The following is a 23157-nucleotide window of genomic DNA, read 5'->3' as shown; positions in this document are numbered from 1 at the left end:
CGATGCCAGACCGCTTTGGGCATCTCTCTTCCCACCGCCGCGCTTCACGGCCCTACCATGGGGGCGGTGAGCACCTGGGCTGACAAAACCCGCCCAGAAGCCACGGTGGATCCAATGGCTTCTAACTGTAGTTAAGACGCTCCGGCTCGTCGGAGGCCTGCTTCTCCAAACCTAACCCATCCCCACGCCACAGCCCCCTCGTTCATGCCTCGTCACTGGTCACACGGGTTCCTACTCATCATTTCGGTTTCGGCTCAGGCGTCCCTTCCTCAGAGAGGCCATCCCAGACCCTACAAATCATAGAGCCAAAGAGCCCAAACTCATTACACCCCCATCACGTTCTGCCCGGGACTCTGCATTATTTTAATCACAGGTCATCAGCATAGTCAATTCTAAGCTCGTTTAGTCTCTCACTAGAATCAACACCTCCACGAGGGAGAACTCAGATCCGGCTCCCTGCTGAATCCACAGTACTTAGGACACTGCCTGGTCCAACGCACGTACTGGATAAACATTTGTCTAATGAGTAAACTCCCGTTCCTGAGGTTTCCATGGTTTTCAACCCCTTCCCACCGTGGCTGAGCCTTGTCTAGGTAAACACCAATCTGGAACATCACCTTGAAGTGGGATGTCCTTTTCTATAGAGAGAATCAGCCCTGGCTGGGAGGTTTTACACAATCGCTACAAAAGGTGCCACCCTCCCCTCTACCCATTTCCCGTCTGGGGCCAAGGCTGCCTCTTCTAGGAGACGAAGGCTTATTCCAGATGATTCTAAAAGCTCCATCCATCCTAAATTCTCATTTTTACATATGTCTCTCTTACAGATGCCCATCCTTTGCCATGACTCCCTACTCGCTGGTCTATCTTTGTCTCATCAGGGAAGTTTACAATGCAGACGCAACGTTTGGGAGGTAGGGGATGTCAGAATAATTTTTATTTCTTAATCCAAGTCTGACTTTCAAAAGACCCTTGTCTTGAAAAGAAACTTAAGGACACCTTCAACAGATATTTCAAATCTGAGCCTCTGGGACCCCAGCATGCTTCATACTCATTTTGATCGGGTATCTTCTTTTGGAGCAGGGCGCAAAAAGAACCCTGTGTCTGTTATCCTATTTTACTGGGTTCTCGCCTTCCAGGGTTATCATGCTTTTTGCTTCCTGAGCCTGCGCCACACACTGACTCCTAGGTCAGGTAGACAACTACTCTTTTCAGAAACAGACACAAAATACGGTTGTGTGGCCATGTTCCCTTATCTTATCCCATCAGCCATCCCGGGACTGCCTTTCCCAAGTAACTCACTCACTGTGAACCCACCCAACCCTGATGACCAGGCCAATGTTTTCCTGCCAGGGAAGAGCTGACTGTGCGACAGGAGACAGGTCATACCAGGTCTGCGCCTCGCAGCATTCAAAAGCTACAGGGAGGCTCCAACAGCTGGTACCAAATGGCATTCTATCTTTCTTTTTTTTTCTTTGACAAATATTTATTAAGTGACGGTCACTCTGCTGGGGGTGCAGTGGTGAATGATACATGCGCATGCCCACTTGCCTTCCTGGAGCATCTCGGAAAGGGAATGGCATAGACAACCACCTACACACACGACTCTAAGTGATATCAGTGACATGAAAGGGAGGCACGAGAAGCCACAAGAACAACTACATGGCCTAACCTAAATCTGGCATGTGGGACGACAGAAGGGTATTTCAAATGGACTTCCCAGAGCAAGCTTAGCTGGGACCTGACCGCACGCAATGAATGTGGGGACTCGGCAGAGGGGCACAGCCACGTTGCCCGAGTTGATGCCCAAACGAGACCCTCCTCGTCTGCAAGCCTTCTTCAGTGCCTCTTCCGCACCCAGGCCTCCCCCCACCGACCCGACAAGTGCAGTTTTCCAGGCACGTCGTCCAACTCCTCACCAGGTCTCTTCACCACAGCTCCCGCTGAAGTCCTTCTAACCCTTTCCTCACTTGGGCATTTCCCATCTGGACACTCCAGGACGCTACGGATTTCACACACTCTTCTTCTTTTTGGTAATTTTTAACAGGTAGCATATGTGTTTTCATTTTTGTTTCTCTAACATAGTTGATATAAAATATTCATAAATCAGGTTACCAAAATATACCTAATTGTGGTTCCGAGTCTGTGTTACCTCATTCCCTAGACTTGGAGAAGCTGAAGGGCAGGGAGGATATCTTTCACCCCTGTGATCTCAGGAACAGCATGGCACCTAGAAGACATCTCTGCTGCTTTGCTAAAAACCAGACCACATTTTAAGGCAGAGAACACATCTTCAAACAGAGGCAGCTAGACTCATTTCCATCCTTCCGAGAAGTCAAAGAACAGACCCGTTAAGGATGGCAGACGATCAAGGAGTCATGAGTCCAAACGACAGCTCAAAAGCTATGTCATGGTACATACCCAAAAGTGACTTCACTATATCCCCAAAAGCTATGGCACTATACACACCCAAAGATACCTGACCACCAGTGCTCGTGACCACCAGTGCTCGTGGCAGCACTATTCACAGCAGCTGGAACAGCCATTGGCTCTTACATAGCTGGATACCACCCAAACGTCTCTCCATTGACAGATGAATGGACAAAAAGGTGGAACATTGTTCAGCCTTAAAAAGGAATGAAATTCTGACACATGCTACAACATGAATAAACCTTGAAGACATTATGCTGCGTGAAAGAAGCCAGGCAGAAAAGGCCAACTATTGTATGATTCCACTTCTATGAGGCATCTGGAACAAACGAATTTATAGAGACACAAAGTACAACCTCGGTTACACCAGGGAATGAAAGGAAGGGAGAATAGGAAATTGTTGTTTAATGGGTACAGAGTTTCTGTTTGGGATGGTGAACAAGTTCTGGAAATGAATAGTGTGGATGATTGCACAACACTGAGAATGTACTCAATACCAATGAAATGTACATTTAAAAATGGTTCAAATGATAAATTTCGTGTAATGTATATTTTACCACCACCACCCTGGCATATTCCTCTAACCAAGGACTCTGAGATAATCCAAGAGGAGATTTATTCCACAATAGCCAATCCTTTCAAAATATCACTGGAACTTGGCAGAGCAGCTCTTACAAATGGGCACCAGTAAAACAAAAGAAATTCAACTCAGTTTTCAATTAGCCCAGGCCAAGAGATAGTTCACTGGAAGAAACCAGAATAGTGACATTAAGAAAGAGGCTTTTTATGTGCTAGGTACTGTACTAGGTGGTTCTGAGTACATTATTTCATTTGGTCTTTACAATACTCTACTAGGTCGGCAATATTATCCCTATAAGGAATGGATCAAAACCAGTAAAATGCTAGTTATAATGAAGAAAATGAAAATAACTGCAGCACTGTGGTAACATGAAGGGAGTGCGCAAACAGAGCTACCAAATGGGCAGTGGGGAGTCAGAACTTGGGGTCTGTACCTAACCAGGTTAGCAGGTTGTCTTAAAGGGTGGAAGGCACCACTCTCGACAGAATTGTAACAGGACCAAAGACTCGATACGGAAGAGAAAAGAAAATGAGGAGGTGCCAACCCCAAGACGACCCAGATGTTAGAGTCAGACAAAGACTGTTAAGCAGCTACTATAACCTCCGGCTCTGAGGTAAAGGTGAGTCTTTGGAAATAAATAGGAAGGAGCAGCAGAGAAGAGGAGCTATTTTTTAAAAGAAAACTTCAGAACTGCAAAATACAATATCCGAAATAAAAAATTCACTAGGTAGGCTCAAGAATGGAATGAAAATGACAGAGAAAATAGGCAATTTGAAAACATCAATAAAAATAGATACAATCTAAAGAATAGAGAGGAAAAAACCTATTTTAAAAGAATGAACAAAGCCGAGAAACCTCTATCATAATATCTAACATTCATATACTGGAGTGCCAAAAAGAGAGAAAAGACTGGTGTTTGAAAAAAAAAATAAAAATTTGGAATAATGGCTGAAAATTCCCTGAATATGGTTAAAGACATAAGTTTAACAGACACAAGAACCTCAACAAACCCCAAAGAGAATAACCTCTAAGAAACCAATGTCAAAATGCATCATAATCAAACTGCAAAAGACAAAAGATTTTTTTTTAAATATTGAAAAAAGCCAGAAAATAATAATATAATACATAAAAGAAAACAGTGATTCAAATGCCTGTTACCAGAAATCACATGACCAGAAAAGAGCACAACAACATTTGAAAGTGATGAAAGCAAAGAACTGTCAGCCCAGAATTCTGTATCCAGTGAAAATATCCTTCAGGAATGCAGGTGAAACAAAGACATTCTCAGACGAAGAAAAACTAGGAGAATTTATTAACATAAGACTTGCTCTAAAAGGAAGTTTTTTAGGCTGAAAGGAAATGATACCAGAGGGAAGCATGGAACTCCAGGAATGAAGGGAGAGTGACAGAAATGGTTTAGGTAAAAATATAATAATAAATCATTTTTCTTCTTTAAAGTAAAAAAATGTATAAGTATTGCAAGCAAAAACTGTAACACTGTCTTGAGTTTTTTCAGTGTTTATAGATGTACTCTACATGACAACTGTAACATAGGCGGTTGGGTAAAAAACTATATGGTTATAGGGCACCTATATTTACTTGAATTGTTAAAATGTTAACTCTACAGTACACTCTGTGTGTGTGTGTGTGTGTGTGTGTGTATAAGTATATATATTACAAGTATGTATATTATAAGTATATATATTATAAATATATTTCATATAAATATATATAAATATACTACAAAACTTGTGGAACTGAAGAGATCACTGAAAGAAATCAGCAGACTTTCAGTTTTATGTTTCCATTGAAAAAGAAGACTCAAAAGTTTTAAACCAAGTATCAAACTTAAGAAGTCAAAAAAAGAGTAGCAAAGAAAAGTGACTTTACCCCAAACCAGCTGGAAAACAGCAAAGCTGAGATTCAAAACCAGGTCTCTTTGACTCAAAGGTTGTCATCTTTTCTGTATGGCTGCTTTGAATAAACAAGCCCCAAAACCAGTTTGGAAAAGAAAAGTCTTGGTGGTCGTGTAAAAGAAGAAAACTTCTCAAAGTTGAACTAAGGCAGCTCACGGAAATGATGGTTAAGCTACATGCAAAGTACAATTTGGAACATCCAAAATGATGCCCAGCAATTTATCCACTGGGCACAGTTATTTTGAGTTATTTTAATTTAATTTTCCTATGTACTGGAACTTGCCTTTCTAACCACTTTCTGGCTTGGCTTACACTGTACTCACTAAAGTTTTTCTAAAAATTATTTTTGGGGTGTGACTTCAGAATCTTGCTGGGGCGCAAGGCATTTCTCATTAGGTAAGTGAATCATATCCTCACCAATGGCTCTCTTTCTAGCTTAGAATTTTCACCCCATTGCAATAATAAAAGAGAGGGTTAGGCTGCACTATTCCTTGCCTTTGACTCTGGCTCAGGTTATCTGTTATCATCCACATAACAACAGACCCAGCGCTGTTTGGACAGATATGAATATCTGAAAATTGTTTTTTACTTTAAAAAGAAAAGAAGCCTTGGTAATTTTGATTCCTCACTGAAATTGGCTTTGAAAAGAACTTCTCAAAATAACTTACCCTCCTTCATTATTAAGGACACATATTCAGGAATTTTTTTCCTTATAATATTAACAATTTAGAAAATGCCAAACCACAAACCAAGAGATAATCATTGTTTCTCAGGCTCCCATCAAGAGCAACTGCTTTCTCCCCATCACAAAGCCATTCTTCCTGTCAAAGATTTATGAGATATCTTAATAACACAATTATAAAAATGAAATACTTTTTAGATATTAAATATTTTAAATACTATCCTTTCAACAATAGGAGGTAACATACCCTTAAACAAACAAAAATACAAAAAAGCTAGCATGAATCCTTTCTAGAATTTAATATCTATACCTTTTAAGATTCTTGTTTCAAATTGAGCATCCAAATAATAATCACAACTAAGTCAATTTCAGCAGGCATGTGTGCTGTTTTAAACCATTAAGTTCATACAATTTCAGACATATTTTACAAGCAAACCCTAAAAGCCAGCTCACTGTTAAAACGAGTAAATGATAAAAACTCTCAACAAAGTGGAAATAGAGGGAACATACTGCAACATAATAAAGGCCACATATGACAAACCTACAGCTAATATCCCACTCAATGGTGAAAGATGAAAGCTTTTCCTCTAAGATCAGGAACCAGACAAGGACGCCCTCTATCACTACTTTGTTCAGCATAGTGCTGGAAGTCCCAGCCACAGCAGTCAGACAAGACAAAGAAATAGAAGGCATCCAAATTAAAAAGGGAAAAGGAAAACTGTCACTATTTGCAGATGACATGATACTATATATGGAAAACCCTAAAAACTCCACCAAAAAAACTCTTAGAACCAATAAATGAATTTCATAAAGTTGCAAGATACAAAAGCAATATCCAGAAATCTGTTGTGTATCAACACACCGATAACAAACAATCAGGAAAAATTAAGAAAACAATCCCATTTACAACTGCATCAAAAAGAATTAAATACCTAGGACTAAATTTAACCAAATAGGTGAAAAACACCTGCACTCTGAAAACTGTAAGACACAAAAGAAAGAGGATACAAATAAATGGAAAGATATACCATGCTCATGGATTGGAAGGATTAATACTGTTAAAAATGTCCTTACTACCTAAAGCAATATACAGATTCAATGCAATCCCCATTAAAATACCAATAGCATTCTTCTCAGAACTAGAACAACTAGTCCTAAAATCTACATGGAACCACAAAAGACCCCAAATAGCCAAAGAAATCCTGAGAAAGAACAATGCGGGAGGTATCACACTCACTGATATCAAACTATACTAAAGAGCTATAATAATCAAAACAGTATGGTACTGGCATAAAAACATATAATGGAACGGAATAGAGAACCCAGAAATAAACCCATGCTTACATGGTCAATTAATCTATTACAAAGTCGGCAAGAAAATACAATGGGGTAAAGACAGTCTCTTCAGTAAGTGGTGTTTGAAAAACTAGACAGACACATGCCAGAAAATGAAACTGGACCACTTTCTTATACCCTATACAAAAATAAACTCAAAATGGATAAAAGAGCTGAAAACATAAAACTTCTAGAAGAAGTTTCTTTACAAAAGTACCTCAATTAATAAACGACAAAAATAAATTAGATTATCGGCATCTAACAACCCCCAATGAATTCACGGGTCCAGTCTAGGCACTGAGTACTAGCAGCAAGTAGCCTCACAAGAGGGACAAACATATCCCAGGAAGCTGCCGGTGAAAGAACACGCCACGCCCCAAGGTCTTGCCACAGGGTTCAAACACAAGTCAGCTCAGACCTGTGGATCCGGCTACCGGGTTGCAGGAAACGCAGAGGACAGAAAACAGGTGAGCGAGGGCAACCAGCAAAATGCACACCATGGGCAAGTCTACAGGTTAAACGGCCTGGATTCTTCCAGAGATGAACTGTTGGGAAGAAAGGGAAGACGGGTATGCAATGGAAGGGAAACCTAGAGTGTGAGTCTAAGAGGACACAAACTTCCTTTATATGGGCAAGATTAAGCCACAGTCGTTTTGGGACGTACAGCTGGTGACACTACTATGTATAAAGAAATGCAGGGACGTGTCTACTTTAAAGGTAGCATAGTGACAGAGAGAGGTCATGATCAGGGTGGCACACGGACGGGGTAGCTGGGCAGGTAGCGAAATTCTAATCCCTGACTAGGGGATGGTCACAAGCACGTTTACTTTAGGGTAACTGAGTAAGCTACACATCTGCTTTGTGTGACTTCCTGTATTTGTGTTTTACTTTACAATAAAAAGGGTTTAAAAAAAAAAAGGAAATTTATCTCACTATTGTAACCTTCTGACACATTTAAACTAATTACATTTATTTAAAATAATTATATGAAACATTTAAAATAATTACATGAAAGTAAATATTATAAAATAATTATATTTAAAATAATTACGTGAAAGTAAACCCGATTATTACATTCTAGATTGCTACAGTAGTCTGGAGAAGGTTCCTAGGTACCTATTTTCTGTGTTATAAAGGAGACTAACGAGCGTCAATGACAGGCTAGCACCGACAGGAGACTTTCGCCTTGACTTAACCAGGGCTTGAAAGAGACCTGGAGAGGGAATAACTTCCTCATCCAGCGAGTCAGGTCATCTTCTGCTGGCTGTGGACCACCTTAACTCATCTCCTTTGTCACTCAGTGTCAGCTCATGGACCATCGGCTGGGAACATGGGGTTAAAAACAGGTCTGGAGCACGAGGGTACTCAGACCTAAGAGGGGGCTGAAAAAAAAAAAAGCTTAGCTCCCTCCGATCATTAGCAGGTCCCTTTTATTCGTTCAGACCCTTTTAAACATGCGTAAAAGGTTTGCTTTTCCATTATGAGCACTGAAGCCAGTGGCTGGCACTCGTCGGTGAGAGCTGCTCATCCTGGTCCTGGCTACGGGCACACACACCTCACCAGGCACTCACGGGGCACCGCAGAGCCCACGGTCGACCTCGGCCTTTCCGCCTAACGTGTCTGGAGGTGCTCGGTAACGAGGCCCTGGATCCGAAAGCGCAAACACAAAATTACGTGCGAAGGCCCTCCCCCATCTGAACTCCCTTATCTCGAAACAAGGGTCCACATCCTGCGCTGCTGACTCATCAGCACGAGGCCAATCTGACCTCAAAGCCCTTTTAAAAAAAGGAAAGAAAGCATGTATCAGATTATGTAACAGGCCTGTAATATGAACTCGTAATGAGCGCAGAAATCTGTGACACTCAAATGGAGTTCAGTCGTGTTTTTAAAACATTTATCTAAAATGCATACAAAGAAGTGGCCTGATCTCTCATAAATGACGTGAGAGCACGTCTGGTTTTACCTCGTCTTTTCCCTCCACGTTCTGCTACGTTCATATGAAGAGAAAGAACAAGAGAGCCAGCTCAGCAGGATTTTTCTGACACTGCTGCTCAGTAGAGAAGAGCGACGCCAACACAGAAGACGAAGTTAGGGCAGGAGTTAAGGGAACTTGAACAACAAAGGAAGATTCGGGCTGATTCCTGCCTTCAACGCCCGTATTGTAACCCGTCTCCCCGAGTGGCTGACCCGTGTCCACTCTTCTCTCAGCCCCTCGGCCTCTCCTGCCCTCTCTGGCCTCCTTGTTGTGTGACGCCTCCACTTCCAGCTCACCCACACTGCTTTCCTGTTATTATCTTTTCTGCCTCCTCATGAGACATGTGTGTGTAAACACGCACACATCCACGGACCTGCTACCGGGTCTGGAACAGAAGCTGCAAGGCCCACTCACCACACAGCTGCCTGTAGAGACGCAGTCCACTGTGTCCATGATTTCTGAGAGAAATCACCTAGTTCACATCCCTGGACCCTCTGCATGAGAGGGGCATGCCCCTGGGTGTAGGGGCCGGTCCCCTGGGTCTAGGGGTCCCCTGGGTGTAAGGGCTGGTCCCCTGGGTGTAGGGGCCAGTCCCCTGGGTGGAAGGGCCGGTCCCCTGGGTCTAGGGGTCCCCTGGGTGTAAGGGCTGGTCCCCTGGGTGTAGGGGCCGGTTCCCTGGGTGGAAGGGCAGGTCCCCTGGGTGTAGGGGATGGTCCCCTGGGTGGAAGGGCCGGTTCCCTGGGTGGAAGGGCTGGTCCCTGGGTGTAGGGGCCAGTCCCCTGGGTGGAAGGGCCGGTCCCCTGGGTCTAGGGGTCCCCTGGGTGTAAGGGCTGGTCCCCTGGGTGTAGGGGCCGGTTCCCTGGGTGGAAGGGCAGGTCCCCTGGGTGTAGGGGATGGTCCCCTGGGTGGAAGGGCCGGTTCCCTGGGTGGAAGGGCTGGTCCCTGGGTGTAGGGGCCAGTCCCCTGGGTGGAAGGGCCGGTCCCCTGGGTCTAGGGGTCCCCTGGGTGTAAGGGCTGGTCCCCTGGGTGTAGGGGCCGGTTCCCTGGGTGGAAGGGCAGGTCCCCTGGGTGTAGGGGATGGTCCCCTGGGTGGAACGGCCGGTTCCCTGGGTGGAAGGGCTGGTCCCTGGGTGTAGGGGCTGGTCCCCTAGCTCCAGTTCCCACAAGTATCCAGGGCGAAAAGCCCTTTCATGAGTAACACTCTGATCACATGAATTCACGATTAAATAGGAAGCTCTCACTCCACACCGACACCTGATGCAACGATGACTTAAAGAACAGAAGTTAAACTAGTCCCATTTTAACCCTCCATGGCAGCAATGGCTAAGAGTAAATGGAACCCAGAAACATCTAGAGCCTGACTGCGCCCTACTTAGCAATACCATGTGTTCTCGGGTGCATAGGGCAGAAGTTCAAGTCAGACCCGACCTTTCAGCCACCCTCCTGGGCTGCGCCAGTTTCCTCAAGATAAGGTGCACTGGCCGCTGGGCAAATCTACAGTGACAGATGGGTAGGTGTTGGGGGAGGGGAGGGTGGCTTTGTCACCCGAGCCCTTTCCAACGAGCCGTAGAGAAATACAAGAGCCTGATTAAACATTACTTACTGCCTGCTGGATATCAGTCTTCACTTGCTCACTCAACATGCCTTCGAAGACAAAGGAGTCGCCAAACTTCTCAGCCTGTGAGGAAAAAGGAAATACAACCCTGAAAAGGGTAGAAACGTGTTCCACATGTGCCATTTTCTCTGCACGTTGTTAAAATGGATCTTTTAGTCCAAGTAAATGTAAGTTTCTCTTGTGACTTCCCAGAGGGTTCAGAAATGCCTTAAAAGGATCTGGCTCCGTTTTAAAACAGGTGACTGTCACTTACAGAGACCATTTTCAGTCAAGGCTCATTTGCAGACTGGAAGAGATTAGCTTTTGAGAACGCGCTTGTTCCTGTTGATGAAACACACGTCCCCAAGTATTACAAACGGCTTTGGAAAATCGCCGTATTCTTTCCACTAGAGAGTTCACAAGCCACCACTGTCCTTCATTCTACTCCTGGAATCTGGCTGAAAGAATTGCATGGCATTGTTTTCTGATATTCTGACACATTCTGGCTCCACGGAGGTGTCAACCACGCTTATAAATGTCACGTATCCAATGGAAATCCACATTTCAATGACTTTTATCTAGCATGACTGCATCTGCCTGGTTCTCTCTGTTACATGGGACCAGACACCCCCTCCTCATCCCTTGGTCTCCTCTTCTAGTTTTCCGACTCTGTGTCTGACTCTTCCTTCCTCTCCTGAAACCCATGGGCTCTCCTTCCAGCCCCTAAACACTTGCTGTCAGGGTCCTGCTCTTCCTCCTCTACACCTGAGCCCTCGCGCTCTGTGCAGGTGAAGTCACCTGGCCAGCTGGTTACAGGCCACAGCCCCCCATGCCCAAAGGCTGATTCAGGAGGTCTGGGGTGAGGGCAGGGCCTGCATGTGGGGACAGCTCAGCTGGGGGTTCTAACACCGGCGGTCCAGGAGGTCACAGTTTGAGATCCAGGACCTGCTGCCAGACGACCTCTTTCAGTCTCATCATTGTCATGGTGGCCAGAACATCAAATGACTCTCCATGTCTCCCTCCAGGCCTGTTCTGTCCTCACTGGATGGTATCAGCTGCCTCCTGGATCCCAGGATTTCAGCAAACTCCTTTTCCTGCATGGAGCCCCTCGTCTCCTCGTCACCCCGCTCTTCCTCCTGTACTCCCCATACCACCCCCATCCTGGTACCTACGCCAGTCCTTCATCCAACAACATGCACCAAACACCTACCACATGCCTAGCTTTGGGCTGAAGGACAGAGACTCGAGGTCGTATTAGACAGGCACAGTCCCGGTCCTTCTAGCACTTACATGTGAAGGCACAGACAAAATCAAGTCACAAAAGAAAAGGAAGAAAATAATTACAACTTCACTTGACCTTGTAAGGCAAAGAGTATCGAGAGAAGACTCCTTTGGAGAGAGTGAACAGAGGAAGGGGACCCTTCCTTGGGACCCAAGCTAAGATGACTCAGGAATGAGAAGGAGCCAGCCATGCAAAACGGGGGGCAGGCAAGGGGGCAGGAAATTCGAGGTGGGGGGAAATGTGGGCCCCCAAGATGGGGAAGACTGTGCAGTTTTCAAGGAACAGAAACAAGACCAGCTGGGCTAGAACATGGTGAGCGAGTGGAGTGTGACATAAAATGAATTTGGAGGGACAGAAAAAACTGTCAAGTGCCATAAAACCCTGAAGCATTTTATCCAAAGCCCGGGTTCTTCACCCTTTTTGGGCCCCGGACCCCTCTGGCAGTACAATGAAGCTTAAAGCACTTCCTTTTCAGAATGAAATGTTTAAATGTGTAAAATAAAATCACTACATTTACAAAGAAAACTCATTATATCAAAACATTAATAAAACAAATAAAACAAATTAGTGCTACAGTAATATATATGTGCTCTTTATTAATATATTGAATGAGATCAAGTAGCAAGTCTCATAATTATCACCATTTCTAAGGAGGGAATGAACACAAACAATATTTCGAGATGTCTGCAACAACAATAATGTGACACAAAGTGTCTGATTTCTACTGGTGATGAAGTCGTAGGTCCTGCTACTACTATGGCTGGTTGTCTGCTTCATAATTGAAGGAAATGCCAAATTTCAGTTAAAATTAGTAAAAATCCAGATGTAATTTTCCCCCACCCCTGTTCCCGGACGCCCTAACTTCTGCTTTTTCTGTCTAACCTTTATGGCGAGCCCTGGTCTAAGAGCCCGTCCTCACAAGTCTTCTGCGAACGTCAGTAGCCTACTGGGCAGCTGGACCTGAGCGCATCCTTACAAAATAGAAAGAATGGGCCTTCCACATACTACAAACAGGTATGAGAAAACACAACTGCTTTATACATTTTAGGAAATTCCAAAGCAATTTCCTACATGCAAAATCAAATGTGATAATAATGCAAAATCAAATCTGAATCCTGTTTTGCTTCCAGCATTTACTCTCCAATTTTTTTTTAAAATAAGAAAAGGATGTTTTGGGCTTTGAAAAGAAAAGAAAAAGGACAGGGACTCCACAAACTGAGGGCGAGGGCAGAGAGAAAATGGGAAGCCCACAAAACAAGTATTTTTTAGACACTTACAGAAATCTACATAAACTAGAAGACCTCTCTCTCTCTTCCTACTGCCATTTAGAACAGACGTCCACTTTCAGAACCTGGTGCCTGGCTCTGCGACAATGACCACAGGATGAGTGAGGCCTGGGACAGCCAGGGATGGCGCACAAGTCATCAGGCCTTGGAATAAAAACCACAAAAGCCCAAAGCAGCACTTCTGCATCTGTCGCTCATGAAATACAAAATGCTCCCGGAACAAACGCACTGCAATTTTCTGAGAGGGGAAAGTGGCCTTACTTCATGTCAGGAAGCCTGAGTGGACAGTGCACTGCCCGTTATATTAAAGCGCTGACACAGGATAGTGTAATGGTGAAAAACGCGGGCCCTGGGTCACGCTGGCCAGGCTGGAACCCCAGCTCCCCACTAACTCGCTGCAAATCACTTTTCTAAGCCTCAGTTTGCTCCCTGAAAACTAACCTGCCTTGTGGAGTGGCCCTGAGAATTAAATTCAGTAAAAACATAAGCAACGTGCTTAGCGCGGCACCAGGCACACCATAAAACGTGGGTTGGAAGGCAGTTCTCCCTCCCCATGTGACCCCATTACCTCAGTCAAGTAGCCAGTGGAGTTGACGAACTTCTCGAATTCAGCGTTACTGACTTCGTAGGCGTCCATGAAAAAGGCATCGATGGCGACGCTCCTGGCGGGCGCCTCCCCGTCCTGCTTTATCTGAGGGTCGTCCGTGCCCATGGTAAACACGCCGGCAGGGATGGGGACCATCTGCAGGGAAAGGGGAGCGGGAAGTCATGCCGCAGAGCCAGACCGCCGGTGTGAAGCTCAGACCGCTGGCACCAAGAAGCACCCAGGCGCCAGCAAAGGCCCATCACAGAAGTCACTGTCACATCAGTCAGATCACTCTGTGCGCCAAAGGAAGGCAGGCCCCGGCACAAAAAATACAAATCTTTAGAAAAGTAGTTTCGTTAGTCCACGTGATGCATGAAAACATGTCCACAAAAAGGCAGGTGCGCCACCCTTCATAGCAGCATTATTCCTAAAAGCCAAAAAATACCAGCAGCAACTCACCTGTCCATCAACTGAAGAACGGCTCGACAAAATGTGCTACGTCCATACAAGGGAATACTATTCGGCCAGAAAAAGGAATGCGGTACATGTACACGCCACAAATGGATGAACCTTGAAAACACTCCAGAGTGAATGAATCCACGCACAAAGGCCACATATTGTATGACTTCATTCACAAAAAATTCCCAGAATAGGCGAATCCAGAGAGAGAAACCGAGGTGAGAATGGGGAATGATTGCTGAAGGGGTATTCTCTGCGGGATTGTGACATGTTCTGGAATTAGTGATGATAAGTGTGAAACCTTGTGACTATACTAAAAACCACTACATTGCAGACTTTGAAAAGGTGGGTTTTACGGTATGTCATCTACCTCAATTTTTTTTAAAAAAGAACACAATCATACCATCTGTCAGAAATATACTGTGCAGACACATTATTTTCTAATCCTTTGAGTGAAAAGTCAACTCATTGCCTTCTCAGCAGCTTAAGAATGGTCAAATCTCTGATCTAGAAAACACGGGTTCAAATTTAGAAAGGAAATAAAGGAAGCCAAAGGAGATAATGAGTGGGAATAAAAGGAGAGAACGTGGCTTAGTAATAACAGCAGAAGAGTTAGGGAAACAAGATCAGAAGACAGAGAAATGAGCAATCAACAGCCCTTGGTTCCGACTTCCTATTTGCACCAACTGTCTTTGCTAGTGGTTCCCTTCAATTCTGTGCACGTATTTCCCAATAAAAATGGAGCTATTTGCATCTATGACACATGGGTAATAAATGTCCTATTCTTTGTCCAAGGTATTACCATTACCCTAAGAATTCCTACTCAACTACTCCCAGCCCCTTATCCCAACATTACAGGTCACCTAGTCGGACTGGGTCTCCCAAACATCCATCCCTCTAGTCTCCCCCCTTTTCTATTCACGGACACTGCAGTCACCTCACAATTGGTCTCCCAGTCTCGTCTCGTCCTTTCACATCCCTCCTTGCTCCTAAGCCATCCACGTTCCATGCACGCATTCATTCCACAAACTGAAGCCCCTACTGAACTTTCTGAAATGCCAGTCAGTCTTCTGTACCCGGTACAATTTATGACAGCTGTCAGTAACCGAAAAAGACTGGAGACAACCTAAGTGTTCATCAGTAGTGGAATTGCGATGCTTTTACCTCCTGACATGGAGAGATCTGACCCAGGTAAAGAGCTAAGTGAACAAAACAAGATGCATTCAGTGGGCACGGCCTCCTGTCACGTGGGTGAAAACGAGGCGGGGGGAGAATGCATCTTCCCATGTTTCTGTTTGCTTGTACCTGCAGACATAGCTCTGGAAGACACACGAGGAACTGACGCAGTGGTTGTTTGAGGGGGGAGGTTATTAGGCAAGCAGAAAACCTTGCACTGCACGCTCTTCTATATTATTTTTTACTTCTATTGCACGTAAATGTACTGAGTATTCAAAAAACTGAACAACCAAATAAGGTATCAGTGTGATCATGCTACTTCCCTACTTTAATTCTCCAGGCAGCCCCATCTCCTTTCAGGGTAAAATAAAATAACTAACATCAGAGCCTGATGTCTCACCATTTTGCTTAAATAAAGTGTACTCAGACTGTTTGTAAACAATATCAAAGTTCAAGGCTCACCTCCTCCAGGAGGCCTTTCCTGCCTGCATCTCCCTCCCCTGGCTAGGTCATACACCCCTCAGGCGGGTCTCTCTGATGAATGCCTCTGCCTGACATCTGACACACACAGTATTTTAATAACGTGTTTTCACCTTCCCTAGATCCTAGGCTCCTTGGGAACCAGAAACAAAGTTTTTCATTTCTATATCCCCAGCACCTAGCACGGTGCATAGTTCACGGCAGATACTGAGAAGAAAAGAGAAAAAAAAACTTTATTGACTGAACAAGTGAGGTCATGAATACAATGAGGGATTTATCATTTGAATTATTCAAAATTGTAACGACAGGGCTGGCCTGGTGGCTCAGGCAGTTGGAGCTCCAATGTCCTAACTCCGAAGGCTGCCGGTTCGATTCCCACATGGGCCAGTGGGCTCTCAACCACAAGGTTGCCAGTTTAATTCCTCGACTCCCGCAAGGGATGGTGGGCTGCGCCCCCTGCAACTAGCAACGGCAACTGGACCTGGAGCTGAGCTGCGTCCCCCACAACTAAGACTGAAAGGACAACAACTTGACTTGGAAAAAAGACCTGGAAGTACACACTGTTCCCCAATAAAGTCCTGTTACCCCTCCCCAATAAAATCTTAGAAAAAAAAAATTTAACAACAAAAATTCCAGTTCTTTCCCAGCACAGTCTCAGACACAGACCGCACGTCTGCCCCCCAGTAAGACCTCTGAAACAGATTCTGCTCGAGGACTGAACCAGGTTCACACGTTATTCTCATTAATTCCCCAAGCATCTGGGGCACAAGATTCTTGAGCCCTGAGAAAGTAGGGCTTTATGCAGCTCTGCAAAGCAGCAGAACGACAAGAGGCCTCGGATAAGAGCTTTAAGTGCAGTCTTAAGATGACTATTAAAATGATCTAATGAAAGGTTTCATAAAGACTTACAGGAAAAAAAAAAAGCTTCCAGGCCGCAGACAAGCAGGTCCTGTGCTGAGGACAGGTGTGCAGCCCTCGGCCACAGCTCTGCCCGCTGCACCTCACACAGTGCTCCGGGCACCTCATTTCTCACGCTCCGCTCCGGCAAGGTGAGTGATACCAGCAGTGCTAGGACAATCTCGACTTCCTCTGTGGGCTCCTCGCCTCGTTTCGTCTTTTTCTTTTTTCCTTTTTTCTTTTCCTCCTTTCATTAACCATCAGAGATAGCCATCCCTGAATAAGCCACATTTCCAGTCTGGAAGCTGTAGATAAAAACAGTCTGCATTGCTCTGAGTGGATCCTAATTTCCCATCTACACTAGTGAAGGGAGATTTCCTGTCCTAAGAAGCTGTTCGAGTGAAATCCAGAGTGTCAGGTGTCTCACTCCACAGGGTCTTCAGCCACAAAAAAAGAACCGAGTTAACCAAGGCCTCACGGAAGGTCCACATTCAAACAATCCACTCCTCCTCAAAAGTAAGTTCAAACGCCTCCACCACCACAGTGTCTGCCACCGCCCCTCAAGCCAGAGGCACAGGTGACACCTAGAATCACCAGAAGCGTATTGGGCTACACATCCGGCCAGGTGCAGTGGGCACGTGTGTTTACCCACCTGGCACCAACTCCCCCGTGAAGACCCCTGACACCCCTTTGAAAACCACGTCTTCCCCGGCGTAAGGACCTACCAGGCCTGGCCAATCGTGGCTTTCTTCTGACCACATATAGTTACGGAAAAGCCCGTGACCCAACCAAGTTCATGAGCACTTTTGCTGGAGCTATGAGGACAGAACTTTCTTTTCTGGCTATTTGACCAGTAGGAATAGGGACATTACCTGAAAATGAAGCCAACATGGGAGATCAACCAAGAGATAGCCAGAAAGAGAGACCTGGCGATGCCACCCGAGGCCCTGGGTCCAGCGTGTCTGAGGCCTTTCCTACTCTTCAACTCGCCACTGCGGAAGCCCATAAATGCCCTCTCCCCCACCCTTTTCCTGCTTAAGCCAGTTTTGTCATTTCTTTCACTTACTCCTATGAGATTTTTGTCTTACACGCAAAAAAGAATTAAGTTTACCTGCAACTCTTCTGTGTAGCTCTTCTCCCTTTCCCTTCTTTCCTCTCCTCAAACCTAACCACCTAAAAAGCAAAAGACTCAGGAGAAAGCCAGGTGAATAACAAAAGTACCATGCTCCCTGGATCGGTCCAGGAACTGCGGCCTTCTCTGTCTGTACAGGGCTTATCTACCTCCACCATTCTCTTCCTCGAAGGCCTGCACAGGCAGGTGCTAACAGATGGAAGGGCATTACAGTTTCCTCAGGCCCTGGGGTTTATGGTTCCACTCAGCCTCAGGTGCCTCAGCTGTAAAGTGGGAGATAATTATTCTCACTGGATTCTTTGCAGGATGAGACACAGCAAAAGAATACTGCACAAAGGGTTCTTTAAAAAAATATCTGATACCCTTTATTCTCAACATTGTATCCACCACAAATGTAAATAATCATTCAAGAATTGTTACAGAATGCCTAAAATGTTTAAGGCATTTGGCGGATACAGAGATTAAAGCAGGTCTAAAAAACGGGTTTGCCACATAGAATATCAGACACTACACAAATAACATAACATTAAAGAAAATATACAAGTTGCCATCAGACCACAAAATGCTATGGGAATTTAGAGAAAAACCAGTACTTATTCCTGGAGGGAAGGTTTCATGGCAATCAAAGCCATGACCTGATTAGAAACATCCTCAGACAGGAAATCGAGACTGAAATCACCCAAACATACAGAGACATCACATACAATTTTATTATCCATCATTCTAAATGCCTTTGAAACAACTGTTTTGAAAGATATATGGAGATTAAAATATTTTGCTACTTTGTTACAAAATAATAAGCTCTGTAGAAAATTGCTGGGATCATTTTCTCAATGAGAACTGTATACTTGTTTAACCAGAGGGAACTTAAGTAAAAAAATGTAAATATCTATATTGTTTCCCAGACCATTTTTACTGCCATAACTTTTCAGTGAAACTGCAAATTCCTTGAGGATAAAGCCCCAAGCTATTTATTTCTGTCCCTCATCTTGCCAAGCGTTCATTAAATGAGTATACAAAATAAGACACACCTGAAGTGTTACATTTACAAATGTGACATTTCACCCACAGAACCATACTTGTTTCTGTTTCCCAGAACACACTATGCACTGGCACAATGCTTTGTGCCCATGCCATTCTCCTTCCTGGAATGTCCTTCCACCTGCCCATCCATCTCAGCTCCTGAGAATGTCTCCCCCAAGGCGTAGCTCAAACGCGACCTTTACTTTGAGGCACTTCCTGATTTGTCTAGGAAGAAATGAATCCTTTCTTCCTCACCAAGCACTTTGTACACACTCCTCCTACAGTATTGTCACTATAGAAGAATGATGCTTACATGTGAGGTTTGAGAGAGAGACAGACAGACAGACAGACAGACACACCTTCCAGAGTGTAAATGCTTTGAGGGTAGAGCATAAATTTTTTTCTTTATGCCCAGAACATAGGACAGAGTTTCATATAATATATATGCCAAATAAACATTTGTTGAATTAAACTAACAGAAAACAAAGAAAAACTAGATTCAATACAACCTCCATCAAAATTCCAGGAAGTTATTTCATGGATAGCAACAAACAGATTACCAAGTTTATGTGGAGAAGCAGCTGACACAGCATCTCCGATACGATGCAGAAGGAGAACAAGGTTGAAGGGCGGACAGTTCCTGACTCCAAGACTTACTATACAGGTATGGTAATCAATACAGTGTGGTATTGGAGAAAGAGACGAATAGATCAATGGGACAGACTAGAGAGCACAGACATAGACCCACATAAATACAGTCAGCTGATCTTTGATGAAGGAGAACACGCAACTCAATGGAGCAAAGATCGTCTCTTCCAATGATGGTGCTGGGACCAATGGACGTCCACATTCAAGAAAAGACTCTAGACACAGACCTTACACCCTGCACAAAAAGTAACGCAAAATGGATCGTAGACCAAAATGTGAAACACGAGACCCCTAGAAGGTAACTTAGGAGAAACCCCCGATGAGTCTGGGTTTGGTGACAAAACATCAAGGGCACCATCCACGGGAGACACCGCTGAACGGACCTTCATTAAAAACTTCTGCTCTGCAAAGGACAATGTCAAAGGAATGAGAAAATAAGTCACAGACTGGGAGAAAAGACTGCGGAAGACACATCTGATAAAGGACTGTCATCTAAAATATACACATAACTCTTAAAACTCAACAATAAGAAAACGACCAATGCGATTTTAAAAGGGGCCAAAGTCCGTAACAGACACGTCACCAAATGTAAGCAGGTGGCAATGATGCTCCACATCGCGCGTCAACCAAAACTGCAAATCAAAACAATGAGGTACCACGGCCTCCTAACTGTAACAGAAAGGCCAAAACCAGAACCATGAAAGCACTGAACGCCGGCAGAGCGGGGAGCAACAGAACTGTCGTACATTGCTGGTGGGCATGCGAACTGGGACGGCCACTTGGGAAGACAATTTAGTGGTTGCTTATAAATTAAGCTTACTCTTGCCATTTAACCCAGCAATCAGGCTCCTTGGTGTTTAACCTAAGGAACTGAAAAGTTATGTGCACACAAGCCCTGCCCACAAATGTCTACAGCAACTTTATTTATAACTGGCAAAACTTAGAAGCAAGCAAGATACCTTTCAGTAGGCGACTGGAAAAATCAACTGTGGCTCGTATACCCAAACAAGGGAATGTTATTCAGCAATAAAATGAAATATGTAGGATATCAAGCGATGAAAACACATGGAGGCAACTTAAATGTATACGACTAAGTGAAAAAACGCAATTGGAAAAGTCTACATACTGTATGATTCCAACTATACACTCTGGAAAGGCAAAACTATGGAGACAATAAAAAGCTCAGTAGTTGCCAGTGGGGAGGAGAGGAATGAATAGGCGGGTCACAGAGGATTTTTAGGGCAGTGAAAATACCTTGCAGGATACCACAATGATGGATACACGTCATTACACATTTGTCCAAAGCCACAGAACGTACGCTGCCAAAAGTGAACCCTAAAGAAAACTGTGAACCTTGGGTGATTCTGACATTATCAGTTGTAAGACACCCGTCTGGTGGGGCATGTTGACAAGAAGGGGGCTGTGCAGGTGTGGGCGCAGGGTGTCTGTGGGCAACTCTGCACCTTCCTCTCAATTCTGTCGTGAACTAAAACTGCTCTGCAATAAAGTCTTTAAAAAACAAAGAAGAAACAAGGCCATCACTACAAGCATGTATGTCTCCCGTAACATTGTACTTCCTGAATTTAGAATAAATAGCTAAGCGTCAGATTTAGACCCAAGTCCACCCGCACGTGAGCTAAAATACGTGAAGCCAAGGAGAACGAGAGGTAAAGAACTGCCTCCTAGGAAGTGTTTCTGTCTTGACAACAAGGCTACGTCAGGTTCCATCGTTGGATCAAGTCTTCGGAGGCTGCGGGCTGCGTTCTCGGCCCCCAGCTCATTACCACTTGGGAGCCTGCGAACGTGGCAGGCGGTGGAGGCAGCGCCTGGGGAACACGGGCCGCCCCACGCCCAGGCCGGGCGCAGGGCCTCTGCCCGGGTGGGAAACGCGCACGTCGTGCGGACGGGAGGCGGGAGACGCGGCCGCGCACACCCCGCGCCGGGGCCCACGGCCGGCCGCAGCGCTGCAGCGGGGAGACCCCGCACCGGCCGCACGGTCCTGGGCAAGTGTGAGCCGGGCCCGCGTGTGCACGTCACCGGGGCGGCGGCCGGGTCCGTACAGAGTGGAGGCACAGGCGCGGGGCTTCCTGCCGAGGACGGAGAAACTGGTCCCCAACTGCCAGCCCGTTAGGGGAACGGCCATCAGCGGGGCCGGCACGACGCCCGTTCGCGGGGCTCCGCGCACACCGGGGTGGCGCCCAGGGCGCGGGTCACCGGGACAGCAGGACACGTGCTCGAGGCCGCGGCTGCGGCTGCGCGGGACGGGGCCGCGGGGGGGGGGGGAGGGAAGCCGGGGGGGAGGGAAGCCGGGGGGGGAGGGGAAGCCGGGGGGGGAGGGGAAGCCGGGGGGGGAGGGGAAGCCGGGGGGGGAGGGGAAGCCGGGGGGGAGGGGAAGCCGGGGGGGAGGGGAAGCCGGGGGGGGGGCGCCCGCACCCGAGGCCCGAGGCCCGAGGCCCCGGAGCTCACCCCCGCGTCCCCGCCGGCGGGAAGGACCGGCGGACGGGGTCCTCGGTGCCGGGTCCGTCCCAGCAAACCCGCCCCGCGGCGCGGCGCGTGGGAACGCCGACGGGAAAGGCCGTGGGGCGGAAACGGGGGCCGGCTGCGCCTCCCGGGGGCGCCCGACGCCGACTCGCCCCCCGACGCCCCGCCGCGCCCTCCGGGGCCGCCTCCAGCTCGGAGCCGCGCCGACACGCCAGGCCGGCGGCTGTGAAGGCGGGAGCGGGGGCGGGGACGGGGACGGGGACGGGGCGCCACGGCCGCCCGCCTCGCCTCGCCTCGCCCACGCCAGCCCTGCCCGCCACCCCGGCCGCCCACCCGCCCGCACCTTGCCGGGCACCGGAGGTCGCTCCGCGGGGCCCGGGCCCGGCGCGTTCGCCTCACGCGAGTACCGGTGCGCGGCGGCGGCGGCCGAGCTGCCAGGCGCCCCGGGCCGCTGGGGAGCCCCGCAGCCGCACGAGCCCGCGCCGGCCTCCTCGCCCCGCGCCGCCGCGCCCAGCAGCAGGAGCAGCGGCAGCGAAGGGACGAGACCGAGCCCGGCGCGCGGCCCACCAGCCGGCACGACCGCGGGCGCAGCCATGTTGCCCCGCGAGCCACGTGACCCCTGGGTCACGTGGGCCCGCCCTCCTTAAAGGGCCCGACCCGCAGGCCGACGGGAAGTGGACGGGAGGCGCCCGCCCTCCCTCCGGCGACCTCTTGTTTGGTGCGTTCGTTCCTCCTTGGCTCTGCTGACGTGGAAACCCTCCAAAACTCATGGCCTTCCGCAGACTTCCACTAATGTGCCCCATTATTATTGCTTGTTTGAAAAAATTCATAATCGAGTTTGTTTAGCCCTGGCCAGGTGCCCGGCACCGTGCTGAATGAGCGCTTTCCTCTTTGCGATCCCGTCTAACCCTCACAGCCCAAGGTCGCATGGCAAACGAGTGTCAACCACGAGACGTACGCCCAGCTGCTGTGGGTCTCAGTGTCTGGAACGCAGAACTTCAAACCCTGAGTTTTAAGCGTTACGCGGCGCTGCAGGCAATTCTACAGGCTTCTCTTAACGGGAGGGAGGCCGAGCGTGTCGGCGGACGCGCCAGGAACCTGCACCGCCCGTGAGACGGCGGCGGGATGCTCGGCGGGATGCTCGGCGGGATGCTCGGCGGGATGCTCGGCGGGATGCTCGGGGCGCGGGTCCCAGGCC

General features: G+C 47.1%; 1 protein-coding gene across 3 annotated transcripts in view; it reads right to left on the bottom strand.

Moving 5' to 3' along the window:
- Positions 1–22656, bottom strand: part of SUMF1 (sulfatase modifying factor 1) — an 85825-nt gene extending 63169 nt beyond the window's left edge. Inside the window, exons 1-3 of one of the 3 annotated variants that reach the window (XM_081073310.1) lie at positions 22303–22656; positions 13646–13819; positions 10519–10593 (exon numbers count right to left, since the gene is read on the bottom strand). In XM_081073310.1, coding sequence (XP_080929436.1) covers positions 10519–10593; positions 13646–13819; positions 22303–22554 — 501 coding nt within the window. In that variant the 5' untranslated portion in view covers positions 22555–22656. The remainder of the gene's footprint in view (positions 1–10518; positions 10594–13645; positions 13820–22302) is intronic. The other 2 variants (XM_081073311.1, XM_081073309.1) reach the window with 2 other exon arrangements.
- Positions 22657–23157: the final 501 nt, after the last annotated feature.

Source organism: Rhinolophus hipposideros (assembly GCF_964194185.1).
Source record: "Rhinolophus hipposideros genome assembly, chromosome: 14".
Lineage (NCBI taxonomy): Eukaryota > Metazoa > Chordata > Mammalia > Chiroptera > Rhinolophidae > Rhinolophus > Rhinolophus hipposideros.
This window is presented reverse-complemented; position numbering and strand designations above follow the sequence as displayed.